The sequence below is a fragment of the Oreochromis aureus genome, linkage group 11 (assembly GCF_013358895.1).
Source record: "Oreochromis aureus strain Israel breed Guangdong linkage group 11, ZZ_aureus, whole genome shotgun sequence".
Classification (NCBI taxonomy): domain Eukaryota; kingdom Metazoa; phylum Chordata; class Actinopteri; order Cichliformes; family Cichlidae; genus Oreochromis; species Oreochromis aureus.
The window spans coordinates 22,529,923-22,547,881 of NC_052952.1; the positions used below are offsets into that span (position 1 = coordinate 22,529,923).

A 17,959-nucleotide genomic window follows, 5' to 3' on the forward strand; every position below is an offset into this window, starting at 1 on the left:
GAGGATTTTGCTCATTCGTTAAAAAAAGATGCAAACTAAACCACAATGCCATAAAGCGAGGTATAGAACAGCATGCTTGCAATTTCCAAACAGGTTTTCTTAACAGTTCACTACAAGTGGTGTGTTGACTGTCATGATCTTGCTGAATTTTCATAGTGGCCATGCAGGTTTCGGTGGTAGTCAGAGGAATGCAGAGGCCTGGTGATTGCATAGATTTCTGCAAACTGGGGACTGGACCATTGTCACTTTGCTTTTAAGGAGACAAGATCAAGCCAATAATTTTAGATCAGCATGACAAAGGAGTTCCTTGTCAACAGGGAGTTGAAGCACAGCTTTCTCTGTGGCACCTCTGACCAGTGAAAGTCTCCTTGCTCATTACTGCGTCACTGTCTTATTCTTACCTGTCAGCTTTCCACGCATCCTCCTTCTCCACCCATTCGCTCTCATGTCTCCTCCCTCTTGGCTGGGACATATATATATTGGTGATGCCACAGGGATTTCATCTCTCCTCGGGGACATTTTTAAAGGTGGTGTGTCCACTTTTGAGTGTTTCTCTCAGTGTCACCAGAGATTGAGGAGCAGCAGTTTCATTCCTTAAGGGTGAGGTAAGACTGAAAAGATTTACTTTAATTTTATTAATAATAAAAAAAAGCTACCAAAATCAACAAATAATTTATTTCCACCTGTGGATTTAGACTCCATAGCATTTATTTTTCACCCACTCTACTTTTGTCTTTCTTGTGTTTCTTAAAAACATTCCTAACTCTTCATTTCACACTTCCAGTCAAACCTCCAATGTCACCGTCTTTAGCCAGATCCGCTCCGAGCGAGCTCAACCATTGGTGGAGCCAGCTGAAGTTTCGCCTTCAGAACAAAAAAGGATGGAACGAAATGCTGGATGAGACATTTCTGCTCTACACAAAAGGGTAAACTTCTGCCTGACGCCACTTTCCGGTACATTCAGTTCTATTTAAAGTTTTACCATAAATCTGATGTCTTGTTTCTGTCCTTCTGTCCCTCAGTGTAAATGACATTCCTCTCTTCTATGCGGCTAAAAACAACAGTGCTGGTTGCATCAAGAAACTGCTAGGTTGTGCATCCACGAATATCTTTGAGAGAGGTACGACTGAACAAGGAGTTTAAACCTGACATTGCTGCCTTTTTGGTGTGTTTTCCGTGATTTTAGAAGGTGTATCTTCTTGTTCAGGCTCCCTGGGAGAGACGGCTCTTCACGTTGCTGTTATGAATGATAACCTGGATGCTGCTGTGGCTCTGATGGATGGAGCTCCTGACCTCATTAACGAGCCCATGACCTCTGAACTTTTCCAAGGTTGATTCATAACTGCAAAACACCAATGCACATCATGCAGACTGAATCCTGTGTGTAACTGTATAGATGTCAAGTTGTCAGCTTTTCGGTCTGCAATTCAAATAATTCAGCTTATTAGCAAAATCTGCGGGATAAAAGTGCATGTAAAAGCCTAACACAACAATTTAAAAAAAAAAATAATCTAAGGACCTTAGAGCGTATATGAACTGAAGAAGCTCCTCGAATGAGAGTTGAGAAACGTCTTCAAGAAACTTGAAGAAGTCTTAGTCACTTTCTTTCTAAGCTCCCTAAACCATCATGACCTGGATGACTGAGAACCTCCACCTTTTAGAAAATATTTTACTCAGTCAAATCATATCACTGAGGTTTTTTTTACTTCATTATTTCATTCATCTAACAATAAATCAATAAGAGGCAACAAATTCCAATTATGAGGCCTCATCTGCTGCTTTTGGAGAGCAAACCCTGTTGGGGTTACAGTGGTGGATAAAGCAAAAGCAGTAAGTGTAGGTTTTACCAAAGCTGGTGAAACAAAAACCAGTGTGTTGGCAGTGAACTGATGTACACTTTCTCTCTGTGCTCCGCCTCAGGGATTACTCCTCTCCACATCGCTGTGGTGAATCAGAACATCGACCTGGTTCGTCATCTGATTAGTCGCGGTGGTGACGTGTCCACACCTCGAGTCACTGGTCTGTATTTCAGGAAGAGGATAGGAGGACTTATGTACTGTGGTAAGCCAGCATGAGTGAACTTACGTAAAGAAATGTATCAGCCATTAATTACAAGGCCAGTGGCAGGACAATAAAACCCCAAACTGGTCCCGACATATGTGATAAAAACAAGTCAGAGAAAAGCAATAGCCATGTAAATGTATGGTTTTTGTGCAAAATAACAAAACGCATGGCTTTTCATCAGGCGAGCACATCCTGTCTTTTGCTGCTTGTGCTGGGAATATGGATATCATCTCCATGGTAATCGATGCAGGCGCCAGCACCAGGATCCAGGATTACAAAGGTATGAGCCCTTGAGTGAGAGAAGATCAAGTATTATCTTACACTGCTAGTTAATTTGACTGTGTGACTGCTTAAGCCACAAAATATTCTGCAACCCATGTGTTATTAGGGTCTTATTTTTAATTTGATTTATCACAGCATTGTCTAAAATTCTCACCACTAAAGGACAGAACCAACCCCGATCGGTATGCCACTAATTGCAGCTTTCTGGCGCTGGTCTTGTAATTTAAACTCAAAGAACCTCGAGAATTACTGACAGGCTGAAACCAGAAATTATCTTATCTAACCAACAGCTGAAAATGCAAAAAGAAAAATTGACATCAGCCTGAAAAGGTAAAAGTTTCAGGCTCCTTTTTTGTCAAAGCTAAATTATATTGATGAGACTGTTCATATCAAAGACACTACTGAGGCATTATACAATACAATAAAACTTTATTTGTATAGCACACTTAAAACCAGAGGCAGCCAAACTGCTTCACATAATCCAATAAAACAGTAGTAAAGTACAAAGGCGGTTAAGATAGCAGGTGGGAGGCATTGTTTAAACAAGCATACAAGTATAAAAATACGCAGATAAGCAAGCAAGACTTAACGATAAAAACAATAAAACAATATAAGTAAAAGAGAGGAACGGGAAGGGCAAGAAAGTAAAATTAAAAGGCGTGCTCCAGGAGGCCGGGAAGGCTAAGCTAAAAAGGTGGGTTTTCAATCGAGACTTGAAGGTCTGGATAGAGTGAGACGCGTGAATAGTATGAGGGAGGTTATTCCAGAGGTTAGGTGCGACTGAAGCGAAGGCATGGTCACCTCTGGTTTTCAGCCGTGACCTAGGTTGCACCAAAAGTCAGACGATCTCAGTGTTCTACTGGGAGTATACACGCTAAGGAGATCAATAAGGTAGCTAGGTGCAATATTATTTATGATTTTATAAGTAAGCAGTAGGATTTTGAAATCAATGCGGTGTTTAATTGGAAGCCAGTGGAGGCCAGTGAGAATTGGGGTGATAGACTCAAGCCTACAAGTACCAGTTAGAAGGCGAGCCGCGGCGTTATGGACGAGTTGCAATCTATGAAGAAGGGCAGAATGAAGCCCAGTGTATAGGGAGTTGCAATAGTCTAATCTGGATGTGACAAAGGCATGGATAAGCTTTTCTAGATCCTCACGTGGTAAGTATGGCTTGGCCTTAGAAATTAAACGAAGTTGATAGAAACAAGATTTAATAACAGAGGACACATGCTTGTCAAGCTTAAAGGAGCCGTCCTGGTAAACACCCAAATTACTTGCAGAATCAGAAAGATAATCAGCAAAGGGCCCGAGGACACCAGTTAGATGGGCTCTAGGGGTATGACTGTCAAAGATTACAATTTCTGTTTTCTTGTCATTGAGGATAAGGGAATTGCTCAGCAGCCAGTCTTTACCCACATAGCAAAATTGGTATGGCCCGGATCTGGCCCACACAATGTGCTTACACATGGCCCACATACCGCAAAGAACGACGGCCCTTTGGTGGCCCAGATCAGGTTTGCCAGATGTGGCCCACACATGGGCCAGCACAAGGCCAGTTGCAGACACACTGGTGGTCCTGTGCTGGCCCATGTGTGGACTACGTCTGGCAAACCTGATCTGGGCCACCGAAGGGCCGTCATTCTTTGCGGTATGTGAGCCATGTGTAAGTTGTGTGCAGCCACGGGCCAGTTGTAGACACACTGCTGGCCCTGTGCTGGCCCAGAACAGTTTCAGCTCTGGCCCCAGATGTCAGCCTAATGTGTACCTTAATCAAGCCAATAACAACATGTACCGGAACATATTAGTAAGTAACATGAGGAAACTCTGTTCAGACAGTGAATGGACTTCTTCTTAGATAGCACTTTTCTACTCTCCCGGATTACTTAAAGTGCTCTATGCAACATGCCACAATCACCCAATCACACACACTTTCTCTTAACTGAGTGCTTCCTAACTCCATTCATACACATTCACACTCTTAACATGCAGACTGGATGAGCCAGGGATGGAACCACTAACCTTCCGATCACTAGGTAAGCTGCTCTACTGCCTGAGCTACAGCCACCCACTGGCGAAGATGAGTAAACCGTCACTAGGGTTTGGATAAAGTGTGCACTCACAAACCTGTCAAACCTGCATTTGAAACGTTAGCTACAATAGCAGTATCGTATTGCAACATGGCATTTGGGTCTTCTAACTAAAATAGGAAAATAGGAACATAAATAGTGCCACCATTGCCAGACCTAGCCCACATTTGGTTTACATACACCCTGCCATGAAACCAGTCAGGTGTCAGTGGTCAGTCAGAAGTGCCAGCTTGATGCCAGATCCGGGCCAGACATGTTTTCTATGGACCTGGGCCACATAAACCAAACCACAGTCGAGCCAGATATTGCATCCTATCACATAGACAGTGCCATCTATGCCAGGCCTGGCCCATATCTGGATGACATATGTCTTTACATGCCAGAAGTCAGCCAGCAGTGCCGGCTTGATACCAGATCCGGGCCAGACCTGCTTGCTATGTGGGTAACTTCACTTATACAATCGAAGAAGCGAAGCATTGATGAGTATCACCCTCAGTCAATTCAAAATAAATTTGAATGTCGTCCGCGTAGCAATGATAAGAGAGTTTGTACTTTTCAATAATACGACCAAGGGGTGACATATATAGAGAAAACAGCAAAGGACCCAGCACAGACCCCTGAGGGACATCGCAGGTAGCGGGGGCAATGGAAGAGGAGTAGGTACCCATTGTGACAGAGAAGGACCTCTCCGATAAGTAGGAATTAAACCAACCAAGGGCCATACCCATAATGCCAACCAGATGTTCAAGCCTCATTAAGAGGATGTTATGGTCCACCAGATCAAACGCAGAGGACAGGTCCAACAAAACTAAGGCCGCGGGGCGCCCAGAGTCAGTATTAAAAGAAGATCATTGAAGACCCTCGAGAGTATAGGTTAAAAATAAAAAAAAAAACATTTTTAAATGCTAAACTAATTGTTGCCAGTTTTTGCTCACGTAGCTAAATGTTTCAGTCGCAGAGTAGTGACTGATTTCTGGTTGATTGGGACCTTCAGGAGGTTAATCCAGCTGTGCATATCTGAATATGAGCATCTTATTAATAATTAATAGCTTTCTCCTCTCTTCTTCTGCCTCCTGCATACACACTCTCCATCCAGGCAACACGGTGCTTCACATTTTGGTCTTGCAGCCCAACAAGAACATTGCCTGCCAGGTCATTGACTTGATTATGGCACGCGATGCAGAGCTGGACCAGCAAGTGCCCCTTGATATGGTTCCCAACTCCCGAGGCCTTACACCTTTTAAACTGGCTGCAAAAGAGGGAAACGTAGTGGTGAGTAGAGCCTTGGAAGATTCACATGGTGAGAAGCCAACATGAAAGGTGGAACAGATTGTTCCTAATCTTATCCTAACCCCCTGTCTCTTAAAGATATTCCAGCACCTAGTTAACAAAAGGCGTGTAGTCCAGTGGAGTCTGGGCCCTTTGACCTCTCACCTGTATGACCTGTCCGAGATCGACTCGTGGGCCGATAGCATGTCAGTGCTGGAGGTCATTGTGGCCAGCCAGCAGAAAGAGGTACAGAAGAATATGTAGATAGTATTCGGGAGAAAATGCCAATTGTTATCAGGAAGTTAGTTCTGACTCTGAGATTTTTTTTTTTCTCTTCTATTTTTGCTCTCCAGGCAAGGAAGATCCTGGAGGTCACTCCTGTGAGGCAGCTGGTTAGTCTGAAGTGGAACCTGTATGGGAAACATTACTTCAGGTAAGATTTTGTTAATTTTGTTAAATCTGAAGTAAAATACTTGAATTGTACGCATGTCCAATAGTGTCTAACACATCGGGTTTCTTCCTCCCTTTTTGTTGTCAGGTTTCTGCTGTTTCTGTATCTCTTGTACATCGGGACTTTCACACTGTGCTGTATGTTTCGCCCCCTAAAGAAAGCTCCAGAGAACTACACAACGTCAGATGCAGACAAAACTGTCTGGGTTCAGAAGACGCTCAAGGTGGGCCAGAACTATGAATTATCATAGACATTAGAAAACCTTAAACAGATCTCAACATTTTACTCACTATACTGTTTTAAATATTTTTAATGAGATACCTAAAGTGAAATTTTTATGTTCAATGTACTGACTGTTTTTGAACTATCCCAAAAATATAATTTAATTTTTATTACATCACATTTATTTTAAAGTGTCATATTTCAGATTAACATTTTGGAAATAAAATATCAACATTTATAAAGCTGGCTGCCTAGAAGTAACATTAAAGCAGCTCTCACGTGTTAGTACAAATTATTATGATCCAAATAGTCGACCGAATCTGCATAATGAGTACTTTGATTTAGTTTTCCACCCTTTTCTCTTTGTTTAATTTTTTCAGTTAGCACTTCTATTACACGAGTTTTATGGAGTTGATGTTTTGGGTGTAGATGTTTAGGTCAGTCCCCACTACTTATTCACGTTTACAGTAAAGAAGAAAAATAAATATTTTAGTTGAGAAATGAGTGTACTGCAGCAACCAAAAAGAAAAAAGAAAGAAAAGATTTGATTCAATAACAAAAACTAGATATTATACGATAAGGAGTGAAAAATGAATGTGAGTATTGTGGTACGATGTGCTAAAGATTTTTTCTGTTCCTGTGGCGGCAAGTGTGAGTGCTGCTTTAGCTCACTTGGTTGTGGAGGCCACCCATATTCTGAAAGGCTGCAGTTGCCTGGGTTCAGTTCTGTGCTCAGACTATTTCCTGGGTATTCTTCAGCATTTGCATTTCAAAGAAAGCCTGAAAACTGCCTTTAAAACAATTTTTAGGAGAATTTTCTGAGCTTTATTAAGTGAGGAAATGCTCGTCTAATAAAGGGGACTTAGCTCTTAGTTAACAGGAGATAGGAAAGGAGGAAGAAAGAGGGTTTAGAAGACATATGGGTTCACAAGCCAACCCAGGCTGCTGCATTTGGCCTGGTGTGGTGGAGATGTGGTCATCTGATCAGCCTGAGCTGAGCTAAACCAGTGCCCTCCCCCACAACAAATGCTTAGCTGTATGTCCAGTAAAGGAATAGCTAAATAAAAATCAGCACAACAGAATCAATAAAGCTTTCTTTATTTAACTTTGCCTCAAAAATTCAGATTCCTCTAATTGAATCCATTATTACCCCCTAGTTTCCCACTCCCCACCTGCACTGGGGCCTGCTACACATTTTAGGAAGGCAACACTTTCATAGCGTGTCACTTCTACTTTGGTAGTTAGTACTTCCTCAACTACTGCACCACCAGAGGTCTTTTTGCCCAAAATTGCTTCAGCCATAACTTACGTAAAAAATTCAAATGAATATGATCCACTGAATGCATGTGTAAATGCCAAACTGTACACCTACATAAGTTACACAGTCAGACAATAATAAGATTTTAATATTTATAACAGCATTATTTCCTCTTTGTCCACCTCAGGAGAGTTATACAACACATGGGGATAATGTGCGGCTGGCAGGAGAGATCATCAGCGTCATTGGAGCTTTTGTCATCCTTGTGCTGGAGGTGGACATTTAAAATATGCTTTTTGTTTAAAAATATGCAACAGTACATTACTGTGAGCTGTTCTGACCTCATGCATCCCCTGTGCTCCTAACAGATCCCAGACATTCTGAGAGTTGGAGCAAAGCGCTACTTTGGCCAGACGGCACTGGGAGGCCCTTTCCATGTTATCCTGTAAGCACGCACACCCTCTGAGAACCCAAGCAAAGCATAATGTTTGGGAACACTGCCTAACCTTGCTGTTGCTGTTTTTTTTTTACCAGTATCAGCTATGCCTGCTTGGTGGTGCTGCTGTTGGTGTTCAGAGTCTGTGAGGTGCAGAGGGAGGCCGAGGTGATGGCGGTGTGTTTGGTCCTCGGCTGGTGTAATGTCATGTTCTTCGCCCGTGGCTTTGAAATGCTTGGCCCTTACGTCATCACGATACAGAAGGTGCGGATGGGTTTTTACACGAGCTCCATGAGTAACAAAAACATGAGTTTGCTCCGCTCACACACCTGCGCACACATGTTTTCATTTGTTGTTTTGGTTTTTGAGGTTTTACATTTTCAGACTGAGCTCGCTTGTGTCTCATTTCCCCCTAGATTATATTTGGAGACCTGACAAAGTTTATGTGGCTGATTTCCATTGTGCTCTTTGCCTTTTCCACCTGTGAGTATATTGTTGGCAATAAAAATAAACACAAATATCACAAGACATTCTTTAAAGGAGACCTTCCTGCTCTCTTACAAACATTTTTTTCTTCTCAGCCCTCTGGATAGTCTACATGACTCAGGAGGTAGATTCCCTTCCTGCATATCGCTCATATCCCATCAGCCTCTTCTCCCAATTTGAGCTCAGCGTTGGCCTCATCGATCTGCCTGTGGACCACACCATCCCTATACCTGCGATTGTCCATGTGTTGCACTGCACCTCCTCTCTGGTCTCCCACATCCTTCTGCTAAACCTGCTCACCGCCATGATGAGTGACACACAATGGAGGGTGGGCCAGGAGAGAGATGAGCTCTGGAGGACTCAGGTAACAGGGTTATTACACACACATGCGTAATCACCTCTTCAGCATGCGTTAAGCATTGCTGTGTCATGTTTACAGCTGCAATGTTGTTATTCAGGTGGTGGCCACGACGCTCATGCTGGAGAGGAGGCTTCCTCGCTGTCTCTGGCCTCGACTTGGGGTCTGTGGGCTGAACTATGGCCTGAAAGAGTGCTGGTATCTCAGGTAAGATGCTACCTTGTGTCAGGAACAGAAAAAACCCCCACAGAAATCAGCTAATATAGCAGAAAGGGAGGTTATCTTTAAAAATAAAGTCAAACAGGAAGTTTGTACAGAAACTACAGCCACAGCTCATGCTCAATTCTTATTTTATTGTAGTTCTTATATTACTTTCACACTTCCTACAGTCAACAGTGTGGGAAGTCTGTATGTTTTTCTTAGACTTCGATTCTTCTTCAGTCGATTCTTTTCATTTTTGTGTCCGTATCATCAAGGTTAAAGTGGAAAAACAATCAGCCTGGCTAACAAAAGCTGCCTTTCAGTACAAATCTTATCAAATCAATTCAGTCTATTTCTCAAAACATCAAATATTCATTTGATTGTGTTTTTTATTATTTTATCTCAACTGGTGAATGCTCATATGAAAGAAAATATGAAAAACAAAAGCCAAAAGCTTGAACTTCGAAGTGCTGTAATTCAGTTTTTTTAAGTTCTTTCTTCTCTTGACATACAACTGTGACTGCAAGCTCTTGCAGTTCAAAGCTCCTGTTTGTGAGGGCCAACCAATCAGAAGACAAGTAGTATAAAGTGAATTGGACAAATATGAGCTGCTCTAAACCCCAGTATAAGACTAATAAGGATTATTTTTAACTACGAGCTATGGAAAGCTACTGTAGAACAGTCAGAGAGGGAAAATGTGCATAACACACACTTTTAAGTGTAATAGTAGGTTATATATGTATAAGTAGGGGGAAAATATGTAGTATTAGTAATACAATGAGAATGGTGCTTGTCACTGCAGGCACAGCATTACCCATGCGTGAAGTCCATCAAAGGCTTTCATTTAGTGTCAGTGAGCAATTTTTTTAGGTGGGGTCCAAAAAAGCTGGAAACTAAAAAGAAGAGTGTAACATAATTAATTTTGAAACATGTGTGACATTTTCTTTATTCATCTTCTTTGCAGGGTTGAGGAAAGAAATGATTCTATGTTGCAAAAGATGAGGCGTTACGTAAACGTCTTCTCCAAAGAGGATGAAAAGGAAACGGAGGGAGAGGAGAATTCTGACTTCAAGGGAACCTTGAAGCTGAGACTTAAAAACAAAGGAGGATGGTGGGAGCTGGTTCGACACAGCGCTTTAGGTTTGGAGATGGAGCAGGATGAGGCAGAGGAGGAACAGGACATTAAATATGTTTAGAGAGAGATGCCGTCTAACCCAGAAGTTCCTTCCTATCATCAACTTTGAGTCACATACATATTAAGTAGATGTAAAGAACTGCTGAATTTCAGTGACCTTGGGGTGAAAGAACCACACTATCTTGATTTTTCAATATAGTAAACAGTGCAATTATTTCCGCAGTATTATGCCATAGAACAGACTGTGATTTTTATAGAAATATGAAAGATGTCCAGCAGGAATATATGCTAAAAAATATAGAGATTCATCTTATCATGTAGGTAATGAGTAATTTTATATGAGAATAAAACTTTCTTGAAACAGTTTCACTGTCTCTTCATTTGTAAAGCAGGCAGCAGATAATAAAATCCTACAATACAAAGGAGCAAGGCACTTACAAAGCTTTACATCCAAATATAAGAGCAGAAATTATTCCACACAATGCTGCAAGAAAATCTACAGTAATTAAACTGCTAAGTGTCAGACTTAGCAACTGTTACCTAAAAAGCTTGTTTATATTTCTTTGCTTGATACTGGAAAGAGATGTCTTGACATGTTATTGTTGAATTTGATGCTTGCTGGCCGAACAGATTTGCTCGCGGTTCTTTTACAAGAGCGGCAGCTGACAGATGAAGTAAGTGGCGACGTTGCAGGAAGCTTTAATCCAGTTTCTGGTGGATGGTCCTGTGCTGTCGAGGATCCCACAATCCCCAGTTCTTGGATCTTCTGCCCAATAGCTGCAAAACAAAAGGAAGAGTCATTAACTATTGTTCTGCAATCTATATCTGGATTTTTTTTTAATTTGAACAAAGTGTCCACTTTATTAGGTACACTTGCAATTCAATTTGACAGCTGTACAATAAATGTTTTATTTTATAAGCTTACTAACACATGTATATTTACATATAATGTGTTATTATGATGGATCTGTGACCAAAAAAACCCAAACACCAATATGCACAGTGCAATAGTGGCAAATCCCACATAACCCTGATATAAATCACAAACAACTATGTCTAAACTAGTGTATTAGTCAATTGTCTGTTTTAATAACTATTTATAGAATAAAGACCTCTCTTGCAGCTTTGTGCCGTCAACCCAGGTCCATTCAGTGCCTTTTTGAATGGTGCCCATCCAGTATTGGAGATTCCCTCTCTGTGTCAGAAAATCCTAAAAGAAAAAACACCATTGATGCGTAACTATTAGCAATTATTACCACTTCATAAACTGCTTGCTTGTAATATATAAGCATATAGTTAACAACTCAAGGAAGGAAGAGAGCAGCATAAAAGGTATCAGATTCACCTGAACGTCTTTGCTTGTAATAACAGCCAGAGATCCCCCTCTGGAGGTGCAGTTCTGCTGGCTCTGGTGCCACTTCAGTCTAAAAGTCGACAGGAAAAAGCAAGATCGGCCAAAGGTCATCCACCCGTCACCACACAGCCGGCAGCCATGATCTGGAAGCAGAGAGAAATGAATAACAGGAAAAGCATATTTAAAAAACAGGTTAATGAAAAAGTAAAAAGCTGTTAATCAGACCCGAAGCTTCCCACACTCTTTTTTTCCTTTGCATATTCAAGGGTTTTGTTTGTGATTTAATTTTCATCATATTTTCATCTTTATGCATGTATTTTTTCAGTTGCACAGAAATCTAAAATAGTCTCAATGTTTCCTGTTTTATAAACAAAAAAAAGAACACCAAAGAAGAACACGAACTTGAGTCGAGACTTGTTTAAAAACTAATTTGAATCATTATGAAAGCAGAACTATTGCTAAAAACAAGGTGACTAAGAAAGAATCCCCCCCACTTTTTGTGCCTGCTCACGTTTAATGTGAATAGCTGGGAAGCGGGCCTGGCAGGTGTCGAAGGAGCATCCTGGATCAAACGCAGGTACTGCTTCTTTAGCTGTTGCACTTTCCTCTATCACCGGGCAGACTGCGGGTCCAGTTTGCACTAGAAATCAGAGCACAATGGGAGGAGATTTGAGAGAAGGAATAATGCCCTGAGGCTGCAGCAAAGCAATAAGCAATAGTTTTACTCCTTTGTTATGTACTGTTATGAGAAATAGAATTTAAAAAATCCATAGCTGAAAAAACACTGTGCACCATTTTGATCCTGCTCTGCCAGGACCTTCAGTCTTACGTAATCTGCTTTGGTGTTATGAACGTAATGGTGCCAGGAAGGGTTTGTTATCATAGCACTGACATGAATTCAGATCCATGGCTGCAGCTACTCACATTTCAGGCTGAGGACAATGACAACCACCAGAAGGACGATGCACAATAAGGTGAGGAAAAGGCACACTGCACGGTACAGACGCACATTTCCTCCAGTCGGTTCTTTGCCTGAGGAAGACGACATCAGATAAATGTTAATGAGCACAACAAAGACCGCCATGAAGCCTGCAAAAGCTCCGTCTTCCTACCTTTCTTCCCCTCCAGTTCAACCGATAACTTGGGTTGCAAGTTTTCATCAGCCTCATCTTTCTTATCCTCACCGTAACTGCGGCAGAATTTAATGTACATCGAGAAAAATGTCCTGGTATTTGAGAGAAAGCTTGTTTGCTCTGTTCTGCTCCGTCTTCCTCTCTGCTGACTCAAGTCTGGCTGCAACAGTGCAGTTATAGGACGCCCCCTCTGTCTCATCACCATAGCAACTTGACCTTCATAGATTCCTAAGTTATTCATGGAGCACAGTGCCTGGCTTGTCCTTGCATGACCCAAACTTTAATCTCTCTCGCTGTCTCTCTCATTTTAAACATTAGTGTCTGTGTTTGTGACAAAGTTCTGAGAAAAACACAGACACAGCAGACTTTCTCCTTCAAAACAGCAGATAAGTAACTTCAGATCAGTATTAATGTCTAATGCTTTGGAGATATGGAGGATGCACACGTCACCGATGCAGATTTAAAACATTCGTCTGTAAATATCATGTTATAGTACAAGGTTTTGCAAAGAAAGAGGACGTGGGTGACGACTTAATGAAGCACAAGAGAGCAAGACTTGTTTGTTTGTACCTCAGCAATGTAATAAAAATATCTTCCATTAATCTAATTAACAAAATATTCTTGTAAACAAAACCATTATTTGATTTCACCAAATTGCAAAAAAGAACATGACTCATGCTGCGATAGCTTTAATTGGCTTTGTTGCCTTTTTGTGGGTTAGTGATCATAAAAACGTTAAACACATTGCTGTGCCATGTTGTCATGGCACAGCAATGTGTATTTATTTATTTATTTATGCAGCTGTTGTTGTTGTCTTCACGGCTAAACTGACTCACTACAACAATAAAGAACGATGGAAGTTCAACATGAAGGCCAAACTACAACAGATTGTGAATAATGTGGTTAGAGGGAAGTTTAGTTAAAAATTGTTCTCTGTAAAGACACACAACAGACAGACTTCCTGTCAGACCGTTTTCCCTTCAGGGTGCGGGCGAATTTATTCGACTGGGTTACATTAACAGCACAGCAACCTCAAACTACATGTGGTCTTATCGTAATGGTTGCACGCAAATTGGATTAAAATGATGTAACGGATGAAGAAAAACTCATGAACTAAGCTTAATTAACCAGCATAAATTATAGCAGTAGCATTTCGTAACACAGCCCAGATCTTACAGAGTAATTTCACACAATTACGTAAGTAATTCTTCTGGACTTAGGATGTAATTTGATTATCTAAACATGCTTACTTTTAATGATACTTAGCATTTACAGTTGACGTACGTGAAATTTAATTACTATAGGTATTCTGGACACATTGGCCATTGTTTTTAGCTTTCCAGTATATACCTACAAAGAGAAGAGTAAAGAGAAACTATTATTTTCTTAATTTATTTTTTCAGTATTCAAATACCAAAAAAATAATATATAATTATAATGTGGTAAGGGAGGTTCAGACCCTTTACGATATAGCCAGTACCTTTGATACTAATGTGTAGTTAAAAGGTAATTATTAGTAAAATATTCTATATCACATATAACTCTATAAGAGACATGAAAATGAGTGCTAAACAAATCATTAATAAAGAAAATATTTTTGTAATTAATTGTATGATAACATAAATGATTATACAATTAAAAATCTAAACAAGAAGAGGACACAATAAGTTTTTCTCTAAAGTATCCCAAAGTACACAATAAATTAAAAACAATTTCTTCTTTCCATTAAAACTGAAGAGCCTGAATCCCGTGTTCTGCTGAGCCTGCTTATAAGCATTTTTAGAAACTGCAAATTGCACAATTTCCATGTGATTTAGAAGAATTACACAGACAGTTCTTGACAATTACACCATAAGTTGCGAAATAATGAAGCGCTACCAATATATCTAGTTCTATTTTCCTGTATATTACTCTTTAATGGTGAGATTTATTAGCAGTGGCAGCAGTATTAGTACTGCTTCTAATTATATAACAGCAATATTTCAAAGTACCTTATATTTCAGGTAAACTTACATTATTACTCTGCAGTAATTTTCATTTTCTACTTTTTAACACAAATTCTTTTTTTATATATTGCAAGATCTCCATATATTAGTAAAAACGCATTTTCTTGATGCATATCATTAGCATTATAAATGCATGGAAACAACTGAGGGGGCTTTTTATGCTGAAACAATTTACTTTGGACAAAATGGTCAATAAATTCATTTGTTTTGAAAAGCAACAAATAATGTATTGCATCTTAAACAAAGATAATTGTCTTTGTAGAGAAATTTGCCTCTACATTGTAAGTTTTAGTGTAAAACAAGAAAACAACAACAAGAAAACACTAAAAATAAAAAGACGGTCACAGCCCTAAATACTACAAACTGAAACATTTAATACCATATATTAAATGTACAGTACTATATTTATTTGATAATACTACAAAAACAATAAAAAAAAATAGTATTACACAGACTCTACAGTAAATTTCTCTTAGATTTAAACATGCACAATATCACTGCAATGGTCACTATTATACACATTTTACTGTAACTGGTAATGCGGTCTGAAGATTACCAAAAAAACACTTCTGCTTTTTTTTTTCTTTTCTCTTCTCTTTGGCTGAATCATTTTTTGTGAGAAACCAAAATATTTACTTCTTTAATTTATCTCCCAGATGGTAGATTATAAAGACAAAAAGCACATTTATTATTATTGTGTATAATAATGATACTAAATCCTGTGTTTTACTTAAAGCACGTACTGAAACAAGAAAGAGTAAGCACCATAATGGGCAACAAACTGGGCAACCAACCAGCTGAGGACACAAATATTTTGTGTAAAACTGTACCTAGTATTGGTTTTCTTTCACCAGCAGCAGACAAAGCTTCTGAATAGATATCCTCAGATGCAATTTGCAGTTTGGCGTAGTGGTCTTGTTCTGCTTCCTCTAAAGATAAAAATACAGACGGACACATTTTAGCAAGAGAAATGAACCAACTGTGGTCAGCTTTCAAATAATCTGGATTCTCTAAAGTAAACTTTTTTTAAAAAAATCTCAAACCTTTTAGGATTTTTTTTGTTAAACAAGTTTTGAATCTTTTGCACGGTTTACTTTATATATAACATTTGCATGACTTGCACACATAATTTTCAGTTAGACTTTGGTACAATGTAAACAGCTTTTTTTTTTTTTACCTTCTTTCACCTCCAGCATCGGTTCGCTCGGTCCTTCATCCCCTTCTTTGCCTTTTTCTGTCTCTTTGGGGATCTCTTGCATCTCCATGGCTTCCCTCTTCTTGTTTTCTCAAAGTTTCGATTTTGCTGGAGCTTTTCAGACCTGCCTAGTCAACTGACAATGAGCTTATGTAACTTGTCATGCAGTTGCACAGACACTAAGTGACTGAGAGTTGGAGTTGGACTTAGACCTTTTATTGTCATTGTACAGTTGCTTGCACAATGGAATTACGTGACAAGACCAAAAGGTGCAAAAGTAAAAGACAATATACAAAAGAAGAAGAAAAAAATATATATAGGAACACTATGTACACTAGAATAAAACTAATAAATAAGGGTGGAAGGACTATGGAAATTGCACATCTGCCAAAATATTGCACAAAAAATACATCAACATAATAAATACCAAATAGCAGCAACAGAATACTAGTATGATCGCATGGAAGGCAGCTGCTCACACTCTTAATTTGAATTAAAAGTTCTGACAGCCCACGGGAAGAAGCTGTTCTTTAGGCTGTTGTTTTGCACCTGATGGATCTGAACCTTTTTCCAGAGGGCAGGATGCTGAATAGGTGGTGGTTACGATGGAGGTGGTCTTTTATAATTGCCCTGGCTCTGGAGAGACATCTAGAGCTGGCAATGGAGTCCAAGGTGGAGAGTGGACACCTTCTCTGCAGTTTTGATGACCCTCTGGAGTTTCTTCTTATCGGCTGATGTGCATCCAGCGTACCACACGGGGATGGCATGCACCAGCACACTCTCGATTGTGGCACGATAGAAGGACAATAAGAGGTCAGTCTGCAGCCTGTGGCATCTCAGAATCCTCAAGAAATGGAGGAGCTGCTGGGCTTACTTCAGTTGGGCTGATGTATTTGTAGTCCGGGATAGGTCCTTGGAAATGTGGGTACCGAGGAACTTGAAGGAGGACACCCTCTCCACATAGTCACATTTTATGGAGAGGGGACAGGTGGTTTTCCTGTGTTTAGGGTAAGGTTATTGTGGTCACACCATTCTGTCAGACCCTGGACCTCATCTCTGTAGGCGCAGCGTCAAAGTTGGTGATGAGCCCCATCAGGGTGGTGTCATCTGCAAATTTAATGATGTTGTTGCAGGGATGCGAGGGGGTGCAGTCACTGGTGTAGATGGTGTATGGGAGAGGACTCAGCACACATCTCTGTGGTGAGCCAGTGCTGAGTGACAGGGAGAATCTGATGACAGATTGTGATCGGTCTGTAATAAAGTTTTTGATCCATGCAAATGTAGCGGGGGGAGGAGTCTAAGTTTACCAGCTTGGCTATAAGGATGTCTGGGATGATGGTATTGAAAGCCGAGCTGAAATCAATGAAGAGCATCCTTACTGAAGTCCCAGGATTCTCCAGATAATGCCGAGCAGAGTTTAGCAGCTAATCAACCTCGTTGACAGGCTATGACAGCGTCCTTATGTGCCGACACCGTGTTTTAGCTAGGCTGATGTGGAGTGAAGCCACGTTAATGACAACGTGGACAACCATTGGAGATGTGAGCAGGACAGACGGAACAATTAAAGGAAAAAGTGTGGACTTTGTACCAGTTTTTAAATTGTGTTGATAGGCCACTAAAACCAGAGTTATGATTAAAAAAAAAATATATGCACTGTTTGTTTTTTTCCTGACTACTATATTTATTTATAGTCATTGCGGAAAAAACGGTTAAAAAAAAGCGTTATATAAGGAAAGCTCTCGAAAGCACTCTCCACCTGTGAGCAAAACCAACACCAAAAAAACCCCACCCTTTCCTATTGGTGGAAAAATGTACCATGTCGACCAATCAAAAAATGATATGGTAACATGGCATTTAGTTGCTTAGGAAGGGGGGAAGTTTTAGGAGTGACGGCAGTGTTTTGAGATGTGAGAGCTTTTAGCGTTTAGCGTGTTTGGAGTCTAAAGTTAGTGTGTTGCCTTGCGTAGTTAGTGTGTAGTGTAGTCAATAGTTATGTTGTGTGTGTCAGAACAATGAGGCGAC

At 40.2% G+C, this 17,959-nt stretch overlaps 2 protein-coding genes across 3 annotated transcripts; one reads left to right on the forward strand and one right to left on the reverse strand.

Moving 5' to 3' along the window:
• The first annotated feature begins 513 nt into the window (after positions 1-513).
• On the forward strand, positions 514-10,613 carry trpv6 (transient receptor potential cation channel, subfamily V, member 6). The gene is made up of 17 exons (XM_031744290.2): positions 514-605; positions 785-926; positions 1,023-1,120; positions 1,208-1,330; positions 1,921-2,061; positions 2,246-2,344; positions 5,530-5,705; positions 5,802-5,948; positions 6,056-6,135; positions 6,241-6,376; positions 7,821-7,907; positions 8,002-8,078; positions 8,168-8,333; positions 8,486-8,552; positions 8,651-8,919; positions 9,014-9,120; positions 10,079-10,613. Exons 2-17 carry the CDS (start codon positions 796-798, stop codon positions 10,308-10,310), a joined length of 2,136 nt encoding a protein of 711 aa, XP_031600150.1. The 5' UTR covers positions 514-605; positions 785-795; the 3' UTR covers positions 10,311-10,613.
• On the reverse strand, positions 9,252-16,074 carry si:dkey-26c10.5 (uncharacterized protein LOC563797 homolog). 2 transcript variants are annotated; one of them, XM_031744259.2, is made up of 7 exons: positions 15,920-16,074; positions 15,573-15,671; positions 12,528-12,635; positions 12,115-12,243; positions 11,595-11,746; positions 11,362-11,459; positions 9,252-11,026 (listed from the first exon to the last, which is right to left on the reverse strand). In XM_031744259.2, the coding sequence occupies exons 1-7, from the start codon at positions 16,005-16,007 to the stop codon at positions 10,897-10,899; spliced, it is 804 nt and encodes a 267-aa protein (XP_031600119.1). In that variant the 5' UTR covers positions 16,008-16,074; the 3' UTR covers positions 9,252-10,896. The 2 variants fall into 2 exon arrangements, with proteins under 2 accessions (XP_031600119.1, XP_031600121.1); XM_031744261.2 differs by lacking the exons at positions 15,573-15,671; positions 15,920-16,074 and adding an exon at positions 12,716-12,910.
• Between the last annotated feature and the right edge of the window lie 1,885 nt (positions 16,075-17,959).